This window comes from Sciurus carolinensis, chromosome 2 (genome assembly GCF_902686445.1).
Source record: "Sciurus carolinensis chromosome 2, mSciCar1.2, whole genome shotgun sequence".
In the NCBI taxonomy this organism is placed as follows: Eukaryota; Metazoa; Chordata; class Mammalia; order Rodentia; family Sciuridae; genus Sciurus; species Sciurus carolinensis.
The window spans coordinates 153,062,196-153,087,139 of NC_062214.1; the positions used below are offsets into that span (position 1 = coordinate 153,062,196).

Genomic DNA, 24,944 nt, shown 5'->3' on the forward strand with positions numbered 1-24,944 from the left:
TCACAATAGCTTCGAAAAAATAAAATACTTGGGAATCAATCTAACAAAAGAGGTGAAAGACCTCTACAATGAGAAAACTACAGAACACTAAAGAAAGAAATTAAAGAAAACCTTAGAAGATGGAAAGATCTCCCATGTTCTTGGATAGGAAGAATTAATATTGTCAAAATGGCCATACTACCAAAAGTGCTATACAGATTCAATGCAATTCCAGTTAAAATCCCAATGACATCCTTATAGAAACAGAGCAAGCAATCATGAGATTCACCTGGAAGAATAAGAGACCCTGAATAGCTAAAGTAATCCTTAGCAGGAAGAGTGAAGCAGCGGGTATCGCAATATCAGAACTTCAACTATACTACAAGCAATAGCATGGTATTGGCACCAAAATAGACAGGTAGATCAATGGTACAGAATAGAGGACATGGTCACAAACCCAAATAAATACAATTTTCTCATACTAGGCAAAGGTGCCAAAAACATACAATGGAGAAAGGATAGCCTCTTCAACAAATGGTGCTGGGAAAACTGGATATTCATATGCAACAGAATGAAACTAAACCCCTATCTCTCACCCTGCACAAAACTCAACTCAAAGTGGATCAAGGACCTTGGAATGAGACCAGAGACCCTGCATCTTGTAGAAGAAAAAGTAGGTCCAAATCTTCAACATTTCAGCGTAGGATCAGACTTCCTTAACAGGACTCCCATAGCACAAGAAATAAAAGCAGGAATCAATAACTGGGATAGATTCAAACTAAAAAGCTTTCTCTCAGCAAAGGAAACTATCAGCAATGTGAAGAAAAAGCCTACAGAGTGGGAGAAAAATCTTTGCCACTCATACTTCAGATAGAGCACTAGTTTCCAGAATATATAAAGAACTCAAAAAACTCTACACCAAAAATACAAATAACCTAATCAAGAAATGGGCTAAAGAAATGAACAGACACTTCACAGAAGATACAAGAATCAACAAACATATGAAAAAATGTTCAACATCTCCAGTAATAAGAGAAATGCAAATCAAAACTACCCTAAGATTCCATCTCACCCCAATTAGAATGGCGATTATCAAGAATACAAGTAACAATAGGTGTTGGCGAGGATGTGGAGAAAAAGGTACACTTTTACATTGTTGGTGGGGTTGCAAATTAGTGCAGCCAGTCTGGAAAGCAGTGTGGAGATTCCTCAGAAAATGTGGAATAGAACCACCATTTGACCCAGCTATCCCAAAGGCCTATACCCAAAGGACTTAAAATCAGCATACTACAGAGATACAGCCACATCAATGTTCATAGCTGCTCAATTCACAATAGCCAGACTGTGGAACCAACCGAGATGCCCTCAATTGATGAATGGATAAAGAAACTGTAGTATATATATATACAATGGAATATTACTCAGCCATAAAAACTAATAAAATTATGGCATCTGCAGGCAAATGGATGCAGTTGGAGAATATCATGCTAAGTGAGATAAACCAATCTCAAAAAACCAATGGACGAATGATCTCGCTGATAAGCTGATGATGACACATAATGGGGGGTGGGAGTGGTGCAAGAATGGAGGAAGAAGGGACTGTATAGAGGGAAAAGAGGGGTGGGAGGGTCGCGGGGGAGGAAAAAATAGCAGAATGAATCAAAAACTATTACCCTATATAAATGTATGATCACACAATTGGTATGCCTCTACTTCATGTACAGAGAAACAAGATGTATTCCATTTGTTTACAATAAAAATAAATTTAAAAAAAACTTAAAACCAGAGTTCTATATAATAATAATGTACTATTTGTAAAATGTCCTCATTTTCCATAAAACCAAAAATTTGCTTATAGTCACAGAAAAAAATAAACTGGCATATATATGAGAAAGCTATACTAGAAGTATCTTGTGAACTCAACAATTTTAAGTTTCATAAAAGCAGCATGAAGTACTTATGCTTAGGTATGTCAGTGCTTCCAGGGTAAAGATATTTTTTTAACTTTGATAAATAACAAAAATCATGTTTGAAGATATTGGTAATCTACAGAAGCAACATGGACTCAATGAATTAAAATTCAAGAGAAAAGAGAGATTTAGTATGTGTGTTGACTGCTTAGTGAGTTCACTGTCCCCAACTGAGGTCTTTTACCTTAGTCTCATAGTCAGAGACTGTTCCACAGACAATGCTATCAGCATATTAATATTTAGGATCCTTATAAACACCATTCAATTCATGCCAGTATTCATTAGCTACAATTGAAGTTTAAAAATCAACAGAACAAAATGCAGAACTGTGTATTAAGTAAAACAGAAAACTTACTGATATGATTTTCTAGTCCTACTTCTAATTTTTTAAGCCATAACACAAGGCTTTGTTCAGTTATAGACTGGTTGGAAGGAAATGCAAATACGTGGCCACCAGAATGCAGATTCACCAAAACAAGAAGAGGAAGGGAAGGCAGAAAGCCGAAATATGCCCGCAATATTCCTCTCCCCACAGGAGTGTTCTTCCTACAAGAGGAACAATTGAAAAAAATTGTTTTATCACAAAAAATGAAAATAAGTTTATGGAACATTAAACTTTAATTAGTATCATGCCAGTAAGTTTATTCTATAAAAAGACATCCTAAAATCCAAGAGGTCTATGACTATGGTATTAGTAATTAGATTTTTTTAAAAATTTAATATGGGTGCTCTCTTTCTCTTAAGAGGAAAGAAGAAAGTCAGTGACAGTTTTCATAAAAAGCACACAGTGTGAAGGCTTGTCAACTTAGGTTTGACACAATCAATAGGTTCCTCTGAAAGTTTAGCCAAGTACCTAATCAGATGGCAGCTTAACAATTAAGTGGTTACATAATAAAAGGATACTTATTTTTATAAATACTTATTTTCCAAATAATTGAACCTTTTCTCAGGAAAAAGGAAGGCAGAATTAATTTCAAATTAAAGAGAACAAAAATAATTATGGTCCTACAAGGAAACCATAAGTTAAAGATAGTTAACCATAAGTTAAAGGTTAATTTTCCTAACAGCAGCACATTACATGTTATACAAAATACTATGCTTAGATAGCTACAATGAAAATTCCCTGGGGAAATTTTGCCAAAAGTAGTAAGACCGTTGATAAAACTTCACAGGGAAAGTGTATACTGCTCCATGTTCATATTCTTTCAAATAAGTTAAAAAGTAAAATATGTCTTTCATCTGATGAATGTGAACAAGGAACAGTGTGTGTGTATGTGAACTGTGTTCACAGATCCTTAAAGTAACACAAGCCATACATCCAGCAAATGTACCAGCAAGTACTGCTGATGGGTGCACTGAAATCCTTTCATAACATTATGGCTGGACTACAATAATACAGAAATACAGAGAAAGGAAGTGCAGGAAAAAGTTAAAATATAACAATGCTTACTTTTTTGTATTTGCCAATTTTTCTCCAATGTACGATTACTTTCAAAATCAGAAAAATGATTACTTTAAAATGATTACTTTATTGTATTCAGGAGTGGTGGTACATGCCTGTAATCCCAGAGGCTGAAGCAAGGTGATCAAAAGTTTGAGGCCAATTTTAGTAATTTAGCAATACCCTGTCTAAAAATAAAATTTAAAAAGGGTTGGGGCTGTGGCTTAGTGGCAGAGCACCTCTGGGTTCCATTTCTAGGAGCACACACACATACACACAAGCACGTGCACATACACATGCACACACACACTATAGAATAAAACGCAATTTGACACAAGTCAACCTGGACCTTGTCTAAGGGAATTTAGTTACTAAAGTACCATGACAACATATTTGGTCCCATTAATATTAACTCCAAAGGCAAAGTTAGAGAGTTTCTTTTCCTTATGAAAATGCAATAATTATATTCTATTTCTTATATATAAACAAATGAAAATATACTTACAGATTTAACCAGCAAGGAGTAAGAGAATCCAAGTGTTTTTGTTTCACTAGTGTCAATATTACTTTTCTGTACTGAGGATTTATGCTGCCATCACTGAACAAAATAAGTAATGGTTTCTGAAGTCTTAAATAAGTGGGAAGATTTTCCACAGTTATTTCTGGCTGTTAAAAGAGAAGAAGAAGAACAACAACAACAACAACAAAAATAAAACCCAAAGCATGGGAATGATAATACAAAAAATAGAAAACATTCAAATCATTCATACAATTTAACTTCATAAAATTGAAACACTTTCACTTAGAGGTCGTACCATATTAATAACTATGACTCTCCAGAGTTTATTCAATCTCAATTTATCTTAATGAGTTATATTCAAAATAAAATTACTATTAGACATTGAGAATAAGTTAATTTAATACTTCTAATAATTTCATATGCTAAAATATGTACCATATCAATCAATATACACGTGACAAAATTCTTATATTTTTCTTCTAATAAAATTTTTTTCTAACAAAATTTTTGATTAAGAATCAAAGACACAATCTTTTCCTTTAATGTCTATTATTATTTTTTTCTTTTTTGGGGGGGTACTGGAGATCAAATCCAGGGTCTTGCACCTGCTAGATAAGTCCTCTACCACTGAGCTATACCTCTATTCCTTTTAATTTTGGGGCGGGGAAGGGAGTGGTAACCAGGGATTGAACTCAGGAGCACTTGGCCACTGAGCCACATCCCCAGCCCTATTTTGTATTTTATTTAGAGATAGGTCTCACTGAGTTGCTTAGCGCCTCGTTTTCACTGAGGCTGGTTGTGAACTCACTATCCATCCTGCCTCATCATCCTGAGCTGTTGGGATTACAGAGTGCAGCTACCATTCCTGGCTCCTTTTAATTTTTGAGACAAGGTCTTGCTAGGTTGTCCAGGTTGGCTTCGAACTTGCACTCTTTTTGCCTCAGCTTCAAGTATCTGGGAATACAGAGGTATACTACTGCACCTGGCTATGATTACTTTAAAAAATTAATAAAATTTTATATTTTCTAAGACTTTGGATTTGGGGGGCATTATTAAAATAATTAAAAATATGCTAAAACAAATCTAGAAGTCAAACATTTCTTTTGAGTTTAACGTAACTCTAAGAAGGAATTTAATAAGGAATTTGAATTCTAAACCTTTTACCATTTTTATTATTAAAAGATAGTAACTATTTTTTAAATGTATCTGCAGAAGACAATTTGTCCAGGTTGTTAGCTAAAAGAATCAGAAAGAGCAATGAACAATGCTAACATATTTAGGATTAAAAACAGCAATGACTTACAAATAGTGACACCTTCTACCGTTTTCCCTTTTTGATCCACATTTATTATTTCATCATCTGGCTATATCTGTGAGCTAGATAAATCATATCCTATCAGACAAGCAAGACCCAGATGACAAATGAGGAAACACACACTCAGAAGCCAACTTGCTTAAGTCCCAGAGCTAAAAGCAAGAGGGAGCCAAACCTAGAAGGCAGGCATCTTGCTCATCAGCTTCCTGTTCCATAGAAATTCGCATGAACAATTTTATATTTTTAATTGTGTCACCAACCTCTGAGTACAATATTATTTCATCCTCAGATACCAAACTCTGGCATATACCTTTCCCTACTTAGTTCTCAAAATGGTTTCTCTCTGCCAATTCTCATCTTGGTTCCACTATGGTTGATAATCAAAATTTTCTCACATCGTCCTTTCCCATGGCTTAAATCTTAGATCTCTTTTTTCCCCCAAATTGTTCTCTTTTGGCTTCTTGTGTAAACTATCATCTTTTAATCTTCCACATGAGTTACATCCCACTCCTATATACTGACAGATCTTACTGAGCCACCCCTGCTTAACTCAAACATGTATTGAGAGGTACAGAGTTAAAGATGTTATGCTGGGTGCTGAATTTATAAAGAAAGAAGATACTTCCCTGCCCTCAAAGAGTTACCTCAGAGGAGGAGACAGTTGATCATTCAAACTGCTATGATCCTTGAAAATATTATTCAGTATGACAATAAGGAAATCTACGGGCTCAGAATTAAACAAGCTTAAAAAAACAAGATACAGGAGCTAGGGGTGATTTTAGGAAGTGATATTTGAGCTGGGCCTTGTATAAAGAATAAGTTCTTGAAAGACGAGGTATGTCCTTGAGCAGGGATTACAGTTGGAGGAAATATCATAAGGATAGTAGAGAGGTGATAAAGCAAACAATACTGGGATCAGTGAGATAAAGGGTACCCAATTTAAGACTGCAAGAGGCAAATGTGGCTGAGACTAGATGGATAATGCCTTGATAAGTTTTCTTACTCCAGGCGAATACCAAGAAGATTTTTGTGTCAGATTAGTGACATGGTTAAGGCCTGTTTTCAGAAAGGTAACTAACTGGAATATGAATTCCTGAAAAGCAAGATTGGTGATGAATGCTGCTCTTTCCTGTCAGGTGAAAAGATTGAGATGTCAAGAAGACAACTTAAGTGTCAACAGAAAATTGGTTAAATAAATTACAGAACATCAGTACAACTGAATACAGATATTAAAACATCAATATGCTTATCTACATTCTTTGAAATATCCTTAATAAAAAAAGACATACAATTTTTTAAAGTATGGGGAAATATGTTCCCAAATTTAGAGAATCTATGGTTGATTCTAATTTTCTTCATTATTTTTTGCTGTTTTTGAGAAAAAAAAATAAACAAAAACAAAAAACTAAAGTTCCAATACTATGTAAGGGAATATTTACTTAATAATGTCATTAAAAGCAAAAATGTTACTATTTTGATAAATCATTTAGGAAACTACATCCTGAAAATATTAACTTAATGACTTGATTATAACTTGTAGCTTTGATGGGGGAAGAGAGGGGACAAAAATCAAGGAAACAGATTTATTAAAGACTACTATCAATTATTTGAGCTTCAATGTATTGTCATTTAGATAATTACGACAACAAACATCATAATGGGAAGATTATACATTCAACATTTTAGTTGATTATAATGGTGCTTCTTGTGCCACTTTAAAAATGTAGTAGTGGGCTGGGGATATAGCTCAGTGGGCAGAGTGCTTGCCTCATGAGCCAAGGCCCTGGGTTCAATCCCCAGCACCACACACACACACAAAAAGTAGAAGTATAAATTTATAATATTCTAACTATATTTAACATAAATGCAAAACAACTGAAATCAAGTAGTACAGATTATATCTGCTGTGTCACTATTAAACAAAGTAAAGCATTAGAAAAGGCCTTTCATAAGACAGTTGGTTTTAAAACTGTATAAATAGTAACTGACATTTGTTGAATATTTACCATGGGCCAAACACAGTCCACAAAGCACTACGCACATCTTAATTGGTCCTCACAGTAACTCTCTTCAGCAGGTGCTACTATGACCTATATTTTACACATGTGGAAACTTAGGAGTAGAGAGGGTACCGTAGAGCCAGTAAGGATTTAAGAATTTAGAACCAGGTAGTCTGACTTTTTAGACTCTATTTGCTTTGTAACGAGTTCAACTTCAACTGACTTCAGCCACACTAGTCTCCACAAAACATGCAAACTTTTGGCAGTGGACTAGAAAAGCTGCATGCATAATGAGTGAACAAAACAAGGCAACCCAATTAATTTTCAGTCCACAAAATATGGTGTTCTGTGCTACCCAAAACTGGAAAATTGTGTACTACTGTATACTATCTTTAATTGATCTAGATTTTTATCTCAAATAACCTTATTATAAAATATACTCACAAATGTTTCCAGTAATGCATCTGTTATTATCTGAACCATGTCTTGCACATGGGTGTTAGCAAGTGGAATGCTCTCAATTTTGCCTTCTTTGTGTCTAGCAAGTAACAGGGCTGGAAGAGTTGCAGCATATTTATTTGACCTGTGGAGAAATGTAGTATTTAAGTTCACAGCCAAAATACAGCAGATCATCGAAAACATGAAAAATCAGACTGGCAAGCCACAGCACGGGGCAAAAAATGAAAAGCTGAAATGCCAAGGAAAAAATTAACTCAATTCCCAAACTCATTTTCTATGTGAAATTATCTAAGGAAGTTCAGGAGCCTTGACAACCTCAATTAATAGAAAGCAACAGATAATAATCTAGACAGATTTCTTTCACCCACACAACTTACTCATCAAGAATATGTCTAGTGCTGACAATATAGCCCCTAGCATGCAATGGGCCGGGGTTCGAATCCCCAGCACTGCGGGATGGGAAAAAAAAAAGAAAGAAAAAGAAAAGAATATGTCTAAGTAGGATTTAGAATGCACTGCAAGGCTCTTGGCCCCTTGGGAATGCTTGCCACACTAAGGAGATGGGCACCTACGAAAAACCTATATTTGCCAGGCAATGTACTAGCTTAGTTATGTTTTCACTTAATCCTCAGAATATTTCCCTAAAGTAGCCCCTAACATCCCATTTTACAGACAAAGAAAGGATTCACAGGATGATAAATAGTAGACACTGAGTTAAAATAAAGTACTCCAGACAGCGAATGTGTGTTTTTGCCACTGAGACAAGAGCCCAAACCCACCTTCCCACCACTTTTGCTAACAAAATCTGAAGGGAAATTCTGTGAATAAAATACATAAAATGCTTTATGGGAAATTATCAATAAGGTAGTCACACATATAAAAACTTAACTCATTCCAGAACAAAGTATAGACATTACGATATTATAGAGGTTAGTGAGCCCAGTCTTCAGATCACCTAGAGGAATCCCTTAGTAGACCAGGTGATTATAAACAAAACACTCTGTAAACTACCAGTCTAGTTCTATGGACTATAATTAAATGCACAGTAACAATAAAGAATAGCAATTGGTATACGTTATCAGACGGATAAGTCTCCTAGTTCAGTATATACAGAAATTATTGATCTCACAGAATGAACACAAGTGTCATCAAAAGCAATGTTTAAGATGAAAGTTTTAAACTCAGAAATCACAATTAGGTATATTATATTCAGAAGATAAGAAAGAAAAATGGCTGGGATTTGATAACCAGTCCACTTGTACCCCAAAGTGAACCATTAATGCAGAATGTCATTGTATTAATAATAGTCTCCAAATTTGCAATTCAGTCCTCTCTATAGCAACTTTGTTAGTCAGCTTTTGTCACTGTGACCAAAATACCTGAAAAGAACAACTCAGAAAAGAAAAAGTTTATTTTGGTTCATGGTTTCAGAGGTTCAGTCTGTGGTCAGCCAACTCTGTTGCACTTGGCCCAAGGAGAGACATGGTAGAAGGGCACAGTGGAAGAGCACTACTTTGCTTATGGTAGCCAGGAAACAGAGAGAGAAGGGGAAAGGGGCCTCAGGGAAGATGACTATTTCCAGGGCAGGTCTCCAGTGACCAATATCCTCCAGCCACACCACACCTGCTGCAGTTATCACCCAGTTAGTCCATTCAAACTGGATAGACTGATTAGGTTTCAGCTCTCATAATCTGATCATTTCCCTTCTGAATATTTCTGCATTAACACAGACACTTTAAGGGGACACCTTGTATCCAAACAATAAAAGCAACTATAATATTTTGGTAATCCATAGGAGCCTCATTTTCTGCAGACAAAGCAATTTAAGTGGCTAAAAGTGATTTTTTAAAAATATACATTTCAGTGGCAAAAAAACAAACAAAACAAAACAAAGAAACAAAAAAACCTCTTGAATGTTAAAGAAGTAAAATTCCCAAAAACTATGACGACACCAAAAAACCCAAACTACATTCAAACCCAAAGAGGAAAATTTTCATAGGAAGACAAAATATGAATCTAAGATTACCCTGATGGGTGCTATGGACTATGAGATGTATTTCCACACACATACAATACATATATACACACACATATCTATATATATTTAAATCTTAATAGCCTGGAATTTCCTAGATCTCCATAGAAGGAAAAAAAAATTTATTATGTTGCTGCACTATCTTCCTAGATCAGCAGAATAAAGACAAGCAACATACCATATGCATAGCTTCTTTCTCCCCCAAATTAGAAGAGTGATAAACTTACAGTATCCAAACATCTTCTTCAGAATAAATTCCAGTGATGACACTTCCTTTTAGGTAGTTTCCTGCTTCAGTGAAATCTTCTTTTGCTATAAATACATATGACAAAACTCTGAGACCTTTAATATTATGTATGCTGTTCAAATAATTAATAGATTTATAAGTGATAGTACTTCATTATTTGATGTCAAAGATAAATATTTAAATAAAGATAACTTAGGTAACTTAATAACGAATATAAATCTGAATGCTTCTAAAATACATGCATTTTTATGACTGGATTATTAAAAAAGTGTAAACTGATATAATTATGATTTCATTATGAAACAAACATACTCTAAATGTAATTTACAAGATTTATAGTACTAGGAGACCCACAAGACCCTTGTCTCAAAACAAACACAAAAACAAAAGCAGAAACAGGGCTGGGGGCATAGTGCAGTGTTAGAGTAACAGAGTGCTTACCTATCATGTTTGACACCTTGGGTTCAATTGCCAATACCAAATAAATACATAAATTTAATAGCTTAAATATATTTTAATTGCATAAAATATATTCATTGAGCAATATTTTTCCACTCACATATTTATTGAACAAGCATATATATGTGCACCATGTGTGTGTGTATATGTACATATATATATATTTATATATCTATATCTATTTTTTAGCTCTGTCAGCAGAGAGAGAGTTGAGAAGAACACTCCAATAACTACAAGTACTCCTAACCCCTAGATCTTGGTTTCCAAATCCAATTTCTTACTCAAGGGAACCAGAACTCCTTGGAGAAATGGCTGATTCCAGGAATGTGGCTGAGAACATCTTTGTGCTTCAGGATAAATTTAAAGAATGATGGAGACATGTCAAAAGGACACAGGAGTCAGACTGAATGGGGCTTCCACTGACCAAATCAGGGACAATTTGAACAAACTGATAGTAACTTATTATTGAATAAAACAAGAATTCAGGAGTTCATATTGATAAACAAGAAAGTTCTGTCTTAAACTTGTATACCAGCTAATAAATGTAGAAGAAATAATGGAGTTAAGACACAGCTGTCAACCATAATAGTAATAGCTTTTTCAGACAACGAATTTTAAAACTGGAATGAATGCAAAAATATAATGAAGAACAGGACACTGACATAGTTTTAAATTCTCTCCCCAGAAGATACTTATTAATAACACAGGAAAAAAGTCATAGTTTTCCAGTAGAGGGGCTTGATAGCGACACCAGTGCAGAAGACCTTTCTGCCCTCCTGGAACTCACATCCTTAACCATTAGAATGAATGTATATGAATGATAACACAGCATCTGACACAAAATAACGCCCAATAAATGTTAGCAGATAGCTTTTATTAATAAAACAAAAGACAGCTTTTGTTAATGAATTCATAGTAGCCTTTTATTATGATATACTTACTCATTCAACAGATATCAAAAGTCCAGCTACTATCATGTAAATGTCTGCCAAAAACTAAAAGCAAACTAAAAAGAGAAACTAATATCTCCCTGAAAGGGGTGAGTATAATCAATCCAGTAAAATTTTTTTTAAAAGTTTTATATCCAGAGCATGTCATTTTGGCACACCAGAGCCATCTTTATATGATATAAAATTATGCTTTTGGTTTTTGTTGAAAGATAACTACATGTGAACTTTATCATCATTTGAGCAGAAACAAGATCAAGTACATTGTTTCTCATGTTGACCCCCATGTAAAAAAAATATGAAAAATTCTTTCCAGTATTTACAACCAGGAAAACTTTTTCTCTATGGATGAATCAGCATCCTCACTTGTATGTTATAATTTACTACATAATGATAACATGGTAAAAATGTCATCTTTCTATTTCTAGTTGCTCCAGATGGCTCTGGCTGTTTTATGACCAACTGCAGTGTTTTCTGGATTTAATACATAATTATCCCTTACTGTTCTATTGCAAAAATCTTACCATTGTTTTAATGATTTATTGTATTTGTGTTTTTTATTGTCTAAAGATTCAAATTCTTCTTGGAAGGAGGCCTAGTATAAATAATAAATGAGAACTTTAGGGCACCAGGTCTAAAATTCTAAAATACAGACACAGTCAGCAGTAGAAATAAAAACATAAGAAAGGGATGAAGGAGTAAAACACAATCCTACTTCATAATCTTTCACCAAAAGAATACACATTAAGATGCTATGTACTCTAGGATTTTGCCTTTTAAGATGGCAAGTCACAGAGCACATATTCATATGTTTGTTATTTCATTTTGGTAAGTTCCTTTAGCTCTCATTTTTAAAGTTTTGAAAAGAACAAAATGAAAAAAGTTCCTAGACAAAAATTTGTAGAAAACGAAATTTAATACACAGTTAACAGCACCCAATTTGTACAAATGTAATTCGAGATAGGGGTCTTCTTCCCATACATATATCCTCAAAAGATTTCATTTAGAATTTAAAATTCATTTCAAAGGAAAGAAAAATAAGGAGAGACATTTGCTAGATAAATGGCAAGAGTTAGCATAGTTAAGAAAACATTAAGGCTGAAAATATGCAATAGCAACAAATAACATTCTCAGAAATAGTATTGGTCAGAAAAAATACCTTGTGTGTACACTTCCTTTAAAACTTACTGAAAGATACACTACTGTGAAACGAGAGATAAAGAGAAAGAATTTAAGGATAGATAAGTTGTGATATTAAAAATCAAGGCAGTTTATAATGCCATGGAAAACTATTCATGTAAAAATAATTGCTATATGTATTATGTAAAAGATGAATGCAAAATACTAATTTGAAATTCAAATAAAAATGTTGACTTAATAGATGGATACAGGTAAAGGTATGTACAGAAGATGGATTAATAGCTGGACCAATGTATAGATATGTACAACACTGGCAGATATAGATGATGGGTCTGTGGGTGTTCACGTAAGTCTTTTAACTCTGCTATATGTTTGAAAACTTTCATCATAAAATGTTAGAAAAGTAAATGCAAAAGATTTTGGCAAGACAAATGTTTAATGAAAAAAAATCCTCATCAATAATGATAACTGAACCCATAATACAAGGCTCCATACAAAGATGACAAAAGAAATTAAGAGCATCTCTATCTTCCTCAAGAGGGAGTCAAAAGTCATTGAAATGGTCTTTATAGGTTCATTTTTAAAGAATATTTTCTCCAGCCCTGTAGAGATACAAACAAAAGAAGCATACTCTACAGAGGAAAAAAAGAAAAAACAACTAAAACACTGGTGAAGCATAAACAATCAGCAGACACCAAATGAGTTAAAATAATAAATATAAGTAGCTAATGCTTGCCCAGAAGAGATGAAAGAGAAAACAGACAAAAAAAATGCAAAAGAAAAATAAGAGACTTCACCAAAAATATATTCAACATGTATTGAAAACTAATTGAATAAATCAACTGTGTTCCTATACATCAGTGATGAATCAATTGAGAGAGAAATTAGGAAAACTATCCCTTTCATAATAGCCTCAAAAATATAAAATTTGGGGAATAAAACTAACAAAAGAGGTGAAATACCTCTATAATGAAAACTATAGAACTCTAAAGAAAGAAATTGAAGAGAACCTAGAAGGTGGAAAAATCTCCCATGTTCTTGGATAGGCAAAATTAATATTGTCAAAATGGCCTACTACCAAAAGTACTATACAAATTTAATGCAATTCCTATTAAAGTTCTGATGATGTTCTATATAGAAATAGAAAAAGCACTCAGGAAATTCATTTGGAAAAACAGAGGCCCAGAATAGCCAAAGCAATCCTCAGCAAGAAAAATGAAGCAGGAGCATTCACAATACCAGACTTTAAATCATACTATAGTAACTATAGTAACAAAAAAAGCATGATACTGGCACCAAAACAGACACGAAGACTAATGGTACAGCATAGAAGACACAGACAAACACACAATAAATAGTTATCTCATCCTAGACAAAAGAACCATAAACATACATTGGAGAAAAGACAGCCTCTTCAACAAATGGTGCTGGGAAAACTGGAAATCCATATGTAATAAAATGAAATTAGACCCCTGTCTCTCACCCTGCACAAAACTCAATTCAAGGTGGTTCAAGTACCTAGGCATTAGACCAGAGACCCTGTGCCTACGAGAAGAAAAACTAGGCCCAACTTTCCATCATGTCATCTTAGCAACTAAATTCCTCAACAAGACTCCTAAAGTGCAAGAAGTAAAATCAAGAATCAATAAATGGCTATTATCAAGAATACAAGCAAAAATAGCTGTTGGCGAGGATGTTGGGGAAAAGGTTCACTCATACATTGCTGGTGGATAGCAAATTGGTGCAGCGACCAGGGAAAGCAGTATGGAGATTACTTAGAAAACTTGGAATGAAACCACCATTTGACCCAGTTATCCCACTCCTCGGCATACACTCAAAGGACTTAAAATCAGCATATTATAGTGAAGTGGCCACATCCATGTTCATAGCACCTGAATTCACAATAACTAAGGTATGGGACCAATGTAGGTGCCCTTCAACAGATGAATGGATTAAAAAATGTGATATATATGGAACGGAATATTTCTGAGTCATAAAGAAGAATGAAATTATGGCATTTGCCAGTAAATGGATGGAACTGGAGATTATCACCCTAAGTGAAAGAAGCCAATCCCAAAAAACCAAAGGCTGAATGTTTGCATGTGTGGGTGAGGGAGGGAAAAGTGAAAGCTCACCAAATTGGACAGGGAAGGGAGTGGGGATGGGAATGGGACAGTATAATGAATCAGACATAACTTTCCTGTGTACATTTACGAATACACAACCAATGTAACTCCACATCATGTACAACCACAAAAATGAGTAGTTTAACTCCATGTATATATATCAAAGTACATCCTACTGTCATATATAACTAAAAAAAACAAATACAAAAATTAAAAAAAAATACTTGAGTATCAATAGGAAAAGTGAATAAAATAGAAAACATTTAAAGACATAAACATAAATACAGAGATACGAATTTATGGTGATGGTAACCTCACACATAAGCAGAGGAGAAAAATGAATAACTTAAATTATTTAGAAAATGTTAAGTTGGTCTCTGGCTTCATACCGAGACATCTAAATGGTTAAAATATTTTTAATGAGAAAAAAAGTAAAAGAACACAGAGTAAAAAGGCAACAGAATTTGCATACAGTGGCATATTAATCAGTGTTAAAGTGGAAGAAAATTCTGACACATGCTATAACAAGAATAATCTGAGAATATTATGCTAAATCAAGTAAAGCAGTCAGAAAAAGAAATACATGATTTCCCTTGAAGCCATATGAATATAAAACTGAAAATAGAATGGTAGTGACAAAGGCAGGGAAGAGATGGAGTGGAGTTTAATGAGTAAAGTGTTTCAGTTCTGCAAAATGAAAGATGCTAGAGGTTATTTGTACAACAACTGAATATACTTAGTATTAGAGAGCTATACACTTAAAAAGTGTATAGATGGTAAATTTTACATTAACATGTTTTACTACAATTTTTTTAAAAAATTCGTAATAAGACAATATAAATTAAGACAATATTGTATGTTAAAGCAATAAAATACAGGTAAGTATTAACTGATATGATAAGGATTATTTTTGGGGGGGGCAATGGGGATTGAACCCAGGAGCCCTCTACCATTGAACTACATTCTCGGCCTTTTACTGTCAAATTTTTATTTTGAGACAGTCTCACTAAATTGTTGAGCCTGGTTTTGAACTTGTGATCCTCCTGCCTCAGCCTCCTGAGTTGCTGGGATTACAGGCATGCACCACCATACCCAGCATAAGAATTTTTTATACCTAAAAGCAACAGAATAGATACCAAAATCAATAGATTTGAGGGCAAATTTTAAACTGCTACATAAAAAACTATTACCAAAGTTAAAAAACAAACAATAAACTAGGGAAAATAACTGGAAAACAATGACAAAATCTTAATCTACTTAATCTATGAAGATCTCATATACTAATTCACTAGAGAAGCACTAAAATCCCATTTAAAAAAGAGTAGTATAGGGAGATCCAAGACGGTGGACTAGAGGGTGACTGCATCTCCCGTCGCTCCAGAACTCAGGATTCAAGAAGGGGAGGTATTGAGAGACTTGGACCAACATAGAGCCCCGGGGTGGGTCTATCCCACCCGGTGAAGCTCAGCCCGGGGGCGGCAGGTCTGGACAGGGGCAGCTTCTCGGAGCAGGGCAGGGCAGCGATAGTTTTCCCCAAGCAGCCCTGCTCTCTCCGGTGGCAGGTGCGATCCACAGCCAGCTTCTAGGAGCAGGCCCACCCAGTGAGAACTTTTCCGCACAGAGCCAACCTGAAGCCCTGAACCCAGCAGTGGGCCCTGGCCCATAGGCGGCTTCGGGGACCACGGCAGGGGAGCAAGAGACTTCCCCAAGCAGCCCGGCTCCCTTCAGCGGCAGGCGTGATCCACAGCCAGCTTCTTGGAGCAGGCCTGCCCAATGGGAGCTTTTCCGCACAGAGCCAACCCCAAGCCCTGGACCCAGCGGCGGGCCCTGGCCCGCAGGTGGTTTCTGGAACCAAGGCAGGACAGGGAGAGGCTTTTCTTGAGCAGCCTGGCTCCCTCAGGCGGGGGCAGGCCCTGTCTATAGCCAGCTTCTAGGAGCAGGACCACCCACTGAGGATTTCCACGCAGAAACAGCCCCCAGCCCTGGACCCAGGAGGGGGCTAGGGGCAGCTTTCTTCGGAAGCACTGCATTATCAAGTTCCTCTAAGACTTCAGGCTACTGAAGGCTGGCAGGTGATATACTGGAAATCTACAGGGACACTATAAGCCAATGGAGGAAATCTGCAATATCTCTGAGTCCCACTGATATCTGACCAATATGAGAAACAAGGGAAGAAAATGTCCCAAACAAACCTAGATACTATATCAATAAAAACCAATGAGAGCACAGCAGAAGAAATGTCAGAAAGGGAGTTCAGAATGTACATAATTAAAATAATCAGGGAACCAAACGAGGAGATGAAAGAGCAAATGCAGGCATTGAAGGATAAGATGAAAGAGCAAATGCAGGCATTAAATGATCGCACCAATCAACAGTTAAAACAGCAAATACTGGAAGCAAAAGATCATTTCAATAAAGAGTTAGAGATACTGAAAAAAAAAAAAAAAAAGAAAGAAATCCTTGAAATGAAGGAAACAATAAACCAAGTTAAAAACTCCATAGAAAGCATAACCAATAGGATAGAACACCTGGAAGTCAGAACCTCAGACATTGAAGACAAAATATTTAATCTTGAAAACAAAGTTGACCAAACAGAGAAGATGGTAAGAAATCATGAACAGAATCTATAAGAATTATGAGATATCATGAAAAGACCAAATTTAAGAATTATTGGGATTGAGGAAGGCACAGAGAAACAAACCAAAGGAATGAACAATCTGTTTAATGAAATAATATCAGAGAATTTCCCAAATCTGAAGAATGAAATAGAAAACCAGGTACAAGGGACTTATAGGACTCCAAATATACAAAATTACAACAGACTCACACCAAGGCACACGAAAATACCTAACATACAAAATAAAGACAGAATTTTAAAGGCTGCAAGAGAAAAGAATCAAATCACATTCAGGGGAAACCAATAAGAATATCAGCAGATTTTTCAATCCAGACCCTAAAAGCTAGAAGGGCCTGGAACAATATTTACCAAGCCATGAAAGAAAGAAAACGATGCCAACCAAGAATCTTTTTTTTTTTTTAATTTATTTTTATTGTAAACAAATGGGATACATGTTGTTTCTGTTTGTACATGGAGTAACAGCATACCATTCAACCCAGAATCTTATACCCACCAAAACTTACCTTCAGATTTGATAACGAAATAAAATCCTTCCATGATAAACAAAAGCTAAAAGAATTTACAAAAAGAAAGCCAGCATTACAGAACATTCTCAGCAAAATATTCCATGAGGAAGAGATGAAAAACAATAATGCAAATCAGCAATGAGAGGAACTAGCCTAAAGGAATAGCCAAATAAAGGAGAAATGAAATCATGTCAAAAAACAAAAAGGAGTCAAATGACTGGGAATACAAATCATATCACAATAATAACCCTGAATGTTAATGGCCTGAACTCATCAATCAAAAGACATAGACTGGCAGATTGGATTAAAAAGAAAAAATCCAACAATATGCTGCCTGCAAAGGACTCATCTCATAGAAAGAGATACCCACAGACTAAAGGTGAAAAGATGGGAAAAAAACATACCATGCACATGGACACAGCAAAAAAGCTGGAGTATCCATCCTCATATCAGATAATGTGGACTTGAATCCAAAACTAGTCAGAAGGGATAAAGAAAGACATTACATACTGCTTAAGGGAAGCAAAGATCAGCAAGATATAACAATCATAATATCTATGCCCCAAACAGTGGCTCATCCATATACGTCAAACAAATCCTTCTCAATTCCAGAAATCAAATAGACCACAACACAATAATACTAGGTGATTTTAACACGCCTCTCTCACCACTGGACAGATCTTACAAAAAAAAAATTGAATAAAAAACCATAGATCTCAATAACACAATCAACAATTTAGACTTAATGGACATATATAGAATATACCATCCAACAAAGAACAAATACACTTTCTTCTCAGCAGCACATGAATCCTTCTCTAAAATACACCATGTATTATGCCACAAAGCTACTGTTAGCAAACACAAAAAGATAGAGATACTACCTTGTATTCTGTCATATCATAATGGATTGAAATTAGAAATAAATGACAGAATAAAAAACAGAAACTTCTCTAATACCTGGAGATTCAATAATACGCTATTATATGATGAATGGATAACAGAAGACATCAGGAGGGAAATAAAAAATTCTTAGAAGTAAAAGAGAACAAAGACACATCACATCAAAATCTCTGGGAAAGTATGAAAGCAGTACTTAGAGGAAGATTTATTTCAATCAACAAAAGAAGTAAAAATCAACAAATAAATGACTTAATGCTATAGCTCAAAGCCCTAGAAAAAGAAGAGCAGACCAACACCAAAAGTAGTAGAAGACAGGAAATAGTTAAAATCAGAACTGAAATCAACGAAATTGAAACAAAAGAAACAATCGAAAAAAATTGACAAAATAAAGAGTTGGTTCTTCAAAAAAATAAACAAAATGGATAAACCCTTAGCCACACTAACAAAGAGAAAGAGAGTGAAACCTCGAATTACTAAAATTCGGAATGAACAAGGAAATATCACTACAGATACTAGTGAAATACAAAACATAATTGGAAGCTATTTTGAAAATCTATACTTCAACAAAACAGAAAACCTCAAAGACATCAACAAGTTTCTAAAGACATATGAATTACCTAAACTGAACGAGGAGGACATACACAACTTAAATAAATCAATTTCAAGCAATGAAATAGAAGAAGTCATCAAAAGCCTACCAACAAAGAAAAGTCCAGGACCAGATGGGTTCTCAGCTGAGTTCTACAAAACCTTTAAAGAAGAGCTCATTCCAATACTCCTCAAAGTATTCCATGAAATAGAGGAGGAGGGAACCCTCTCAAACTCATTCTATGAAGCCAATATCACCCTGATACCTAAACCAGACAGAGACACATGGAGGAAAGAAAATTTCAGACCAATATCCTTAATGAACATCGATGCAAAAATTCTCAACAAAATTTTAGCAAATGACATACAAAAATATATTAAAAAGATAGTGCACCACAATCAAGTGGGTTTTATCCCAGGGATGCAAGGTTGGTTCAACATCCAGAAATCAATAAATGTAATTCACCATATCAACGAACTTAAAGTTAAGAATCACATGATTATTTCGATAGATGCAGAAAAAGCATTCGATAAAATACAGCATCCCTTCATGCTCAAAACACCAGAAAAAATAGGGACCGTGAGAACATTCCTTAACATTGTAAAGGCCATCTATGCTAAGCCCATGGCCAATCTCATTCTAAATGGTGAAAAACTGAAAGCATTCCCCCTAAAAACCGGAACAAGGCAGGGATGCCCTCTTTTGCCACTTCTATTCAACACTGTCCTTGAAACTCTAGCCAGAGCAATTAGACAGACCAAGGAAATTAAAGGGATACGAATAGGAAAAGAAGAACTCAAACTATCCCTGTTTGCTGATGACATGATTATATATTTAGAGGAACCCGGAAATTCCACCAGAAAACTTTTAGAACTCATAAGTGAATTCAGTAAAGTAGCAGGTTACAAGATCAATGCTCATAAATCCAATGCATTTTTATACATAAGTGATGAATCTTCAGAAAGAGAAGTTAGAAAAACTACCCCATTCACAATAGCCTCGAAAAAAATAAAATACTTGGGTATCAAATTAACAAAAGAGGTGAAAGACTTCTACAATGAGAACTACAGAACACTAAAGAAAGAAATTAAAGAAAATCTTAGAAGATGGAAAGATCTCCCATGTTCTTGGATAGGCAGAATTAATATTGTCAAAATGGCCATACTACCGAAAGTGCTATACAGATTCAATGAATTCCAGTTAAAATCCCAATGACATCCTTACAGAAATAGAGCAAGCAATTAATGAAACTCATCAGGAAGAAAAAGAGACCCAGAATAGCTAAAGCAATCCTTAGCAGAAAGAGTGAAGCGGGGGGTATCACAATACCAGATCTTCAACTCTACTACAAAGCAATAGTAACAAAAACAGAATGGTATTTGGCACCAAAATAGACAGGTAGATCAATGGTACAGAATAGAGGACACAGACACAAACCCAAATAAATACAATTTTCTCATACTAGACAAAAGGGTCAAAAATATGCAATGGAGAAAAGATAGCCTCTTCAACAAATGGTGCTGGGAAAACTGGAAATCCATATGCAACAGAATGAAATTAAACCCCTATATCTCACCCTGCACAAAACTCAACTCAAAATGGATCAAGGACCTCGGAATCAGACCAGAGACCCTGCATCTTATAGAAGAAAAGTAGGTCCAAATCTTCAACTTGTTGGCTTAGGATCAGACTTCCTTAACAGGACTCCCATAGCACAAGAAATAAAAACTAGGAACAACAACTGGGATAGATTCAAACTAAATAGCTTTCTCTCAGCAAAGGAAACTATCAACAAGGCAAAGAAAGAGCCTACAGAGTGGGAGAAAATCTTTGCCAATCATACTTCAGATAGAGCGCTAATCTCCAGAATCTATAAAGAACTCAAAAAACTCTACACCAAGAATACAAATAATCCAGTCAACAAATGGGCTAAGGAAATGAACAGACACTTCACAGAAGAAGATCTACAAGCAATCAACAGATATGAAAAATGTTCTACATATCTAGTAATAAGAGAAATGCAAATCAAAACCACCCTAAGATTCCATCTCACCCCAATTAGAATGGCGATTATCAAAAATACAAGCAACAATAGGTATTGGCGAGGAAGTGGAGGAAAAGGTACACTCATACATTGCTGGTGGGGTTGCAAATTAGTGCAGCCACTCTGGAAAGCAGTATGGAGATTCCTCAGAAAGCTTCGAATGGAATTACCATTTGACCCAGCTATCCCACTCCTTGGCCTATACCCAAAGGACTTAAAATCAGCATACTACAGAGATACAGCCACATCAATGTTCATAGCTGCTCAATTCACCATAGCCAGATTATGGAACCAACCGAGATGTCCTTCAATTGATGAATGGATAAAGAAACTGTGGTATATATATACAATGGAATATTACTCAGCCATAAAGAATGATAAAATTATGGCATTTGCAGGCAAATGGATGAAATTGGAGAATATCATGTTAAGTGAGATAAGACAATCTCAAAAAACCGAAGGACGAATGATCTCGCTGATAAGCGGATGATGACACACAATGGGGGGTTGGAGGGGTTAGTGTTAGTGTTAGGGTTAGGGAGGGGGGCAAGAATGGAGGAAGCACTGTATAGAGGGAAAAGAGGGGTGGGAGGGGTGGGGGGTAAGGGAAAAAATAACAGAATGAATCAAACAACATTACCCTATATAAATTTATGATTACACAAATGGTATGCCTTTACTCCATGTACAGAGTAACAACATGTATCCCATTTGTTTACAATGAAAAATTTTAAAAAAGAGTAGTATATATAACACACAATGAACAACAAGTGTTTAACTATGTATTATATAATTTAAAACTCTACTTACCTGTTGTCATAGTTGGACTAAATAGTCCCAGTACTGACACACTAGAATAGGTGAGCAAGTCTTTATATAATTCCCCACTTAAATATTCTTCTGCTTCCTGGATCAATCTTACATTTACTGGATATGAAATCCTGTTGCTAGATGAATATACAATCATATTCAAAATTAATTTTTAAAGATATCTTTCAGTTTGTTAAAAAAACATTGAACTTAGCAAGCAATATATTACATAGGATAAATCTGACAAAACAAAGACAACTAAATACTATTTATTTATTTTATGGGACCAGGGCACCAACCCCAGGATCTTGCACATATGAAGCAAGTGTTCTACCACTGAGTTACAACCCCAGCGCCACCCTCCCCCCCCCTTTTTTTTTTTTTTTAATTTTGAGACACAGTCTTACTAAATTGTCCAGGTTGATCTCAAACTTTCAATCCTCCTGCCTCAGCCCACCATGCTTCACAAATACTATTCTTTTAAAAAACTCAGGTTCAAAAAACAAAATGACCATCTCCCCAAAAATGATGGAATGTGCATTGAAGCTCCTTATCAATATTTACTCTGTAATCTGTTAAGGAACCCATCCTTAATAAAGATGTCATCCTTAACAAAGGATGTCAACAAACTGTGAATTAGAACGTCTACAGAACTCCTCTCGCCCAAATTAAAAATCTTATAGAGAAGCTGAATACTTACAGTTGTATAAACTTCAGGAGACCTTCGGTTCCTAGCATACCAACATATGATACTGGGTTCTCGCCTTTCTTGTACATCTTTACAGTGGGAAATTCAGTGACATTTTGCTTAGTACATACATCAGACCAATCTGCACAGTTTATTCTAGTAAGCAGCATAGGGGTTGTGTCTAAATTAAAGGAAAATGCACATTTTGTAAATATTAATGCTGAATATCATCTGCTTAGCATCTTCATTGTCTTCCTAGCCCACCAATTTTCACCTCTCTGTGGGAATACTCCTGCTGAAACCTCTTCCTTTGATTTTGTGACAACTCCCCCATCAGTTTCTTTCCTACCTCTTCACCTTATTTTTGGTCCTCCTTGTAGGCCATTCTGCTAGAGAGAATTGGGAGTTCCTCAAGGCTCCATTTAAACTACTTTCTCTTCTTGTTCAACACTGTGCTCCCAGACAATCTCAATAACCATTAACAACCTAATGAATCCAAAAATGTGTATCCTTGGCCCAGATTCCTCCTTGAAGTTCTGGGACCACATAACCTTACTACCTTTTCTGTTTATCTGTGAATGGAAACATCCTCAAATCCTATGTGTTCATATGTCTAAGACCAAATATGGCTTTCCTCCCTGTGTATGTGGTGAAAGGTGTTATTCTTGTGCAATTCACAGAACAAAGCATCACCCTTTATGCCTCCCCATTTCCAAGCCCCCCCATGTCTCATCAATGAGCATGCCTTTTCAATTTTATCACTTAAAGTCTGAATATCTCTAATTGTTCTCCATTTCTCTTTACTGTCACTACTCTAGTCGTAATTTCTCCTAACTACAACAGGCTTCTAACTCACTTCCCTGGACCCAATGTCTCTACAATAATCCTAGACATATCTTTTCAAAACTCAAGTTTGTCCTGGTGCCAGCCTACGCCCCACACCCGTTTTGTACCAAATTCCCTCCTTGTCCCCACCACCAAGCTTGCAGAGTTAGATCTTTTTCATTGTTTGTGATTACTTATGGAAGGTCCTGATTTACATCAGATTCCTCTGATATGTGCTCCTTTATCTGTTTATGAAGTAGGTACTCCTTTGTGTAGTTATATGATTAATGTCTGCCCCTACCAAGAGAGCTCCTTGAGAGCCGTGAACACTGACTTTCAGGATCTACAGCAGCCCTGACATGAAGCACCTTTAACAAACACGTGAATAAATGACATATGTGAAACTAACTCATCTAGAGTTTCAGGCATGCCCTAAATACTATAATTTCAGCCTAAAATTACATATTGGAATTCAAAGCAGAAAGTCCTACTTGTTCTATAAAAATGCATGTAAAGTTCTTTAAAATATGTAAATTATTGGGTGAAAAAGAGATCAAAAATCAAAACAACCACACAATTCACATTTTGAAACATAAAATTCTAATAAAAATAAACTTTATCATATGAAATAAGAAGTCTCTGAATATCAATTTAGGATACAGTCTAACCAAATGATTCAAATTGTGAGATGCAATGTTTAAAAAATATTTTATCACCAAAAATTTTTAATAATGAAAATGCATCTTTGTATTTTCAGAGATGTTTATTAGAGCTCATAAAGGCAATGACTTATCACTTAAGATTTAGTATTAACATTCTGATAAAACAAGCAGTGCTTAATTCAGCATTGCATTCCTAGTGCATAGCACAAGGTCAGTTACACAGTAGGTACCCAACAAAAATGTATGGATGGTCACTGACATTCCTTCAAGAACAAATTTTGAACTTTTGAAAGTATATTAATAACTGAATATATGATCATATAAACAAAGATAAGTTCTTATTCCTTCCCAAACCAAACCTCTAAATCCTTTTCCAGAAAATTCTCTTATTCTTTAATCATGTCCTCAACAAGTGTCAAGTGATGCTTGCTTACATGGAGTGCCATCTTATATTACCACCCAAGTTCAGAATAAGCATCCTCAACCCATCCACTTGTGCTAAAAATATCACTTTGTACCTACAAAGTTGAAATTTTAATATTATCTTTAAAACTGGAAAAAGAACACAGATACATTTTATTAAAAGTTATAAGGCTACTTATGCTGAAGTTATTGCAAAATTTATTTTCTTTTCTATAACA

The 24,944-nt window shown here is 35.3% G+C and overlaps 1 protein-coding gene across 2 annotated transcripts in view; it reads right to left on the bottom strand.

The window, feature by feature from the left end:
- Txndc16 (thioredoxin domain containing 16) overlaps nucleotides 1-24,944 on the bottom strand; it is a 113,352-nt gene that overhangs the window by 12,135 nt on the left and 76,273 nt on the right. For both annotated transcript variants that reach the window (XM_047541293.1, XM_047541292.1), the window contains 6 exons: nucleotides 22,829-22,997; nucleotides 22,129-22,265; nucleotides 9,947-10,031; nucleotides 7,670-7,808; nucleotides 3,896-4,056; nucleotides 2,305-2,495 (listed from right to left, as the gene is read on the bottom strand). In XM_047541293.1, coding sequence (XP_047397249.1) covers nucleotides 2,305-2,495; nucleotides 3,896-4,056; nucleotides 7,670-7,808; nucleotides 9,947-10,031; nucleotides 22,129-22,265; nucleotides 22,829-22,997 — 882 coding nt within the window. The remainder of the gene's footprint in view (nucleotides 1-2,304; nucleotides 2,496-3,895; nucleotides 4,057-7,669; nucleotides 7,809-9,946; nucleotides 10,032-22,128; nucleotides 22,266-22,828; nucleotides 22,998-24,944) is intronic.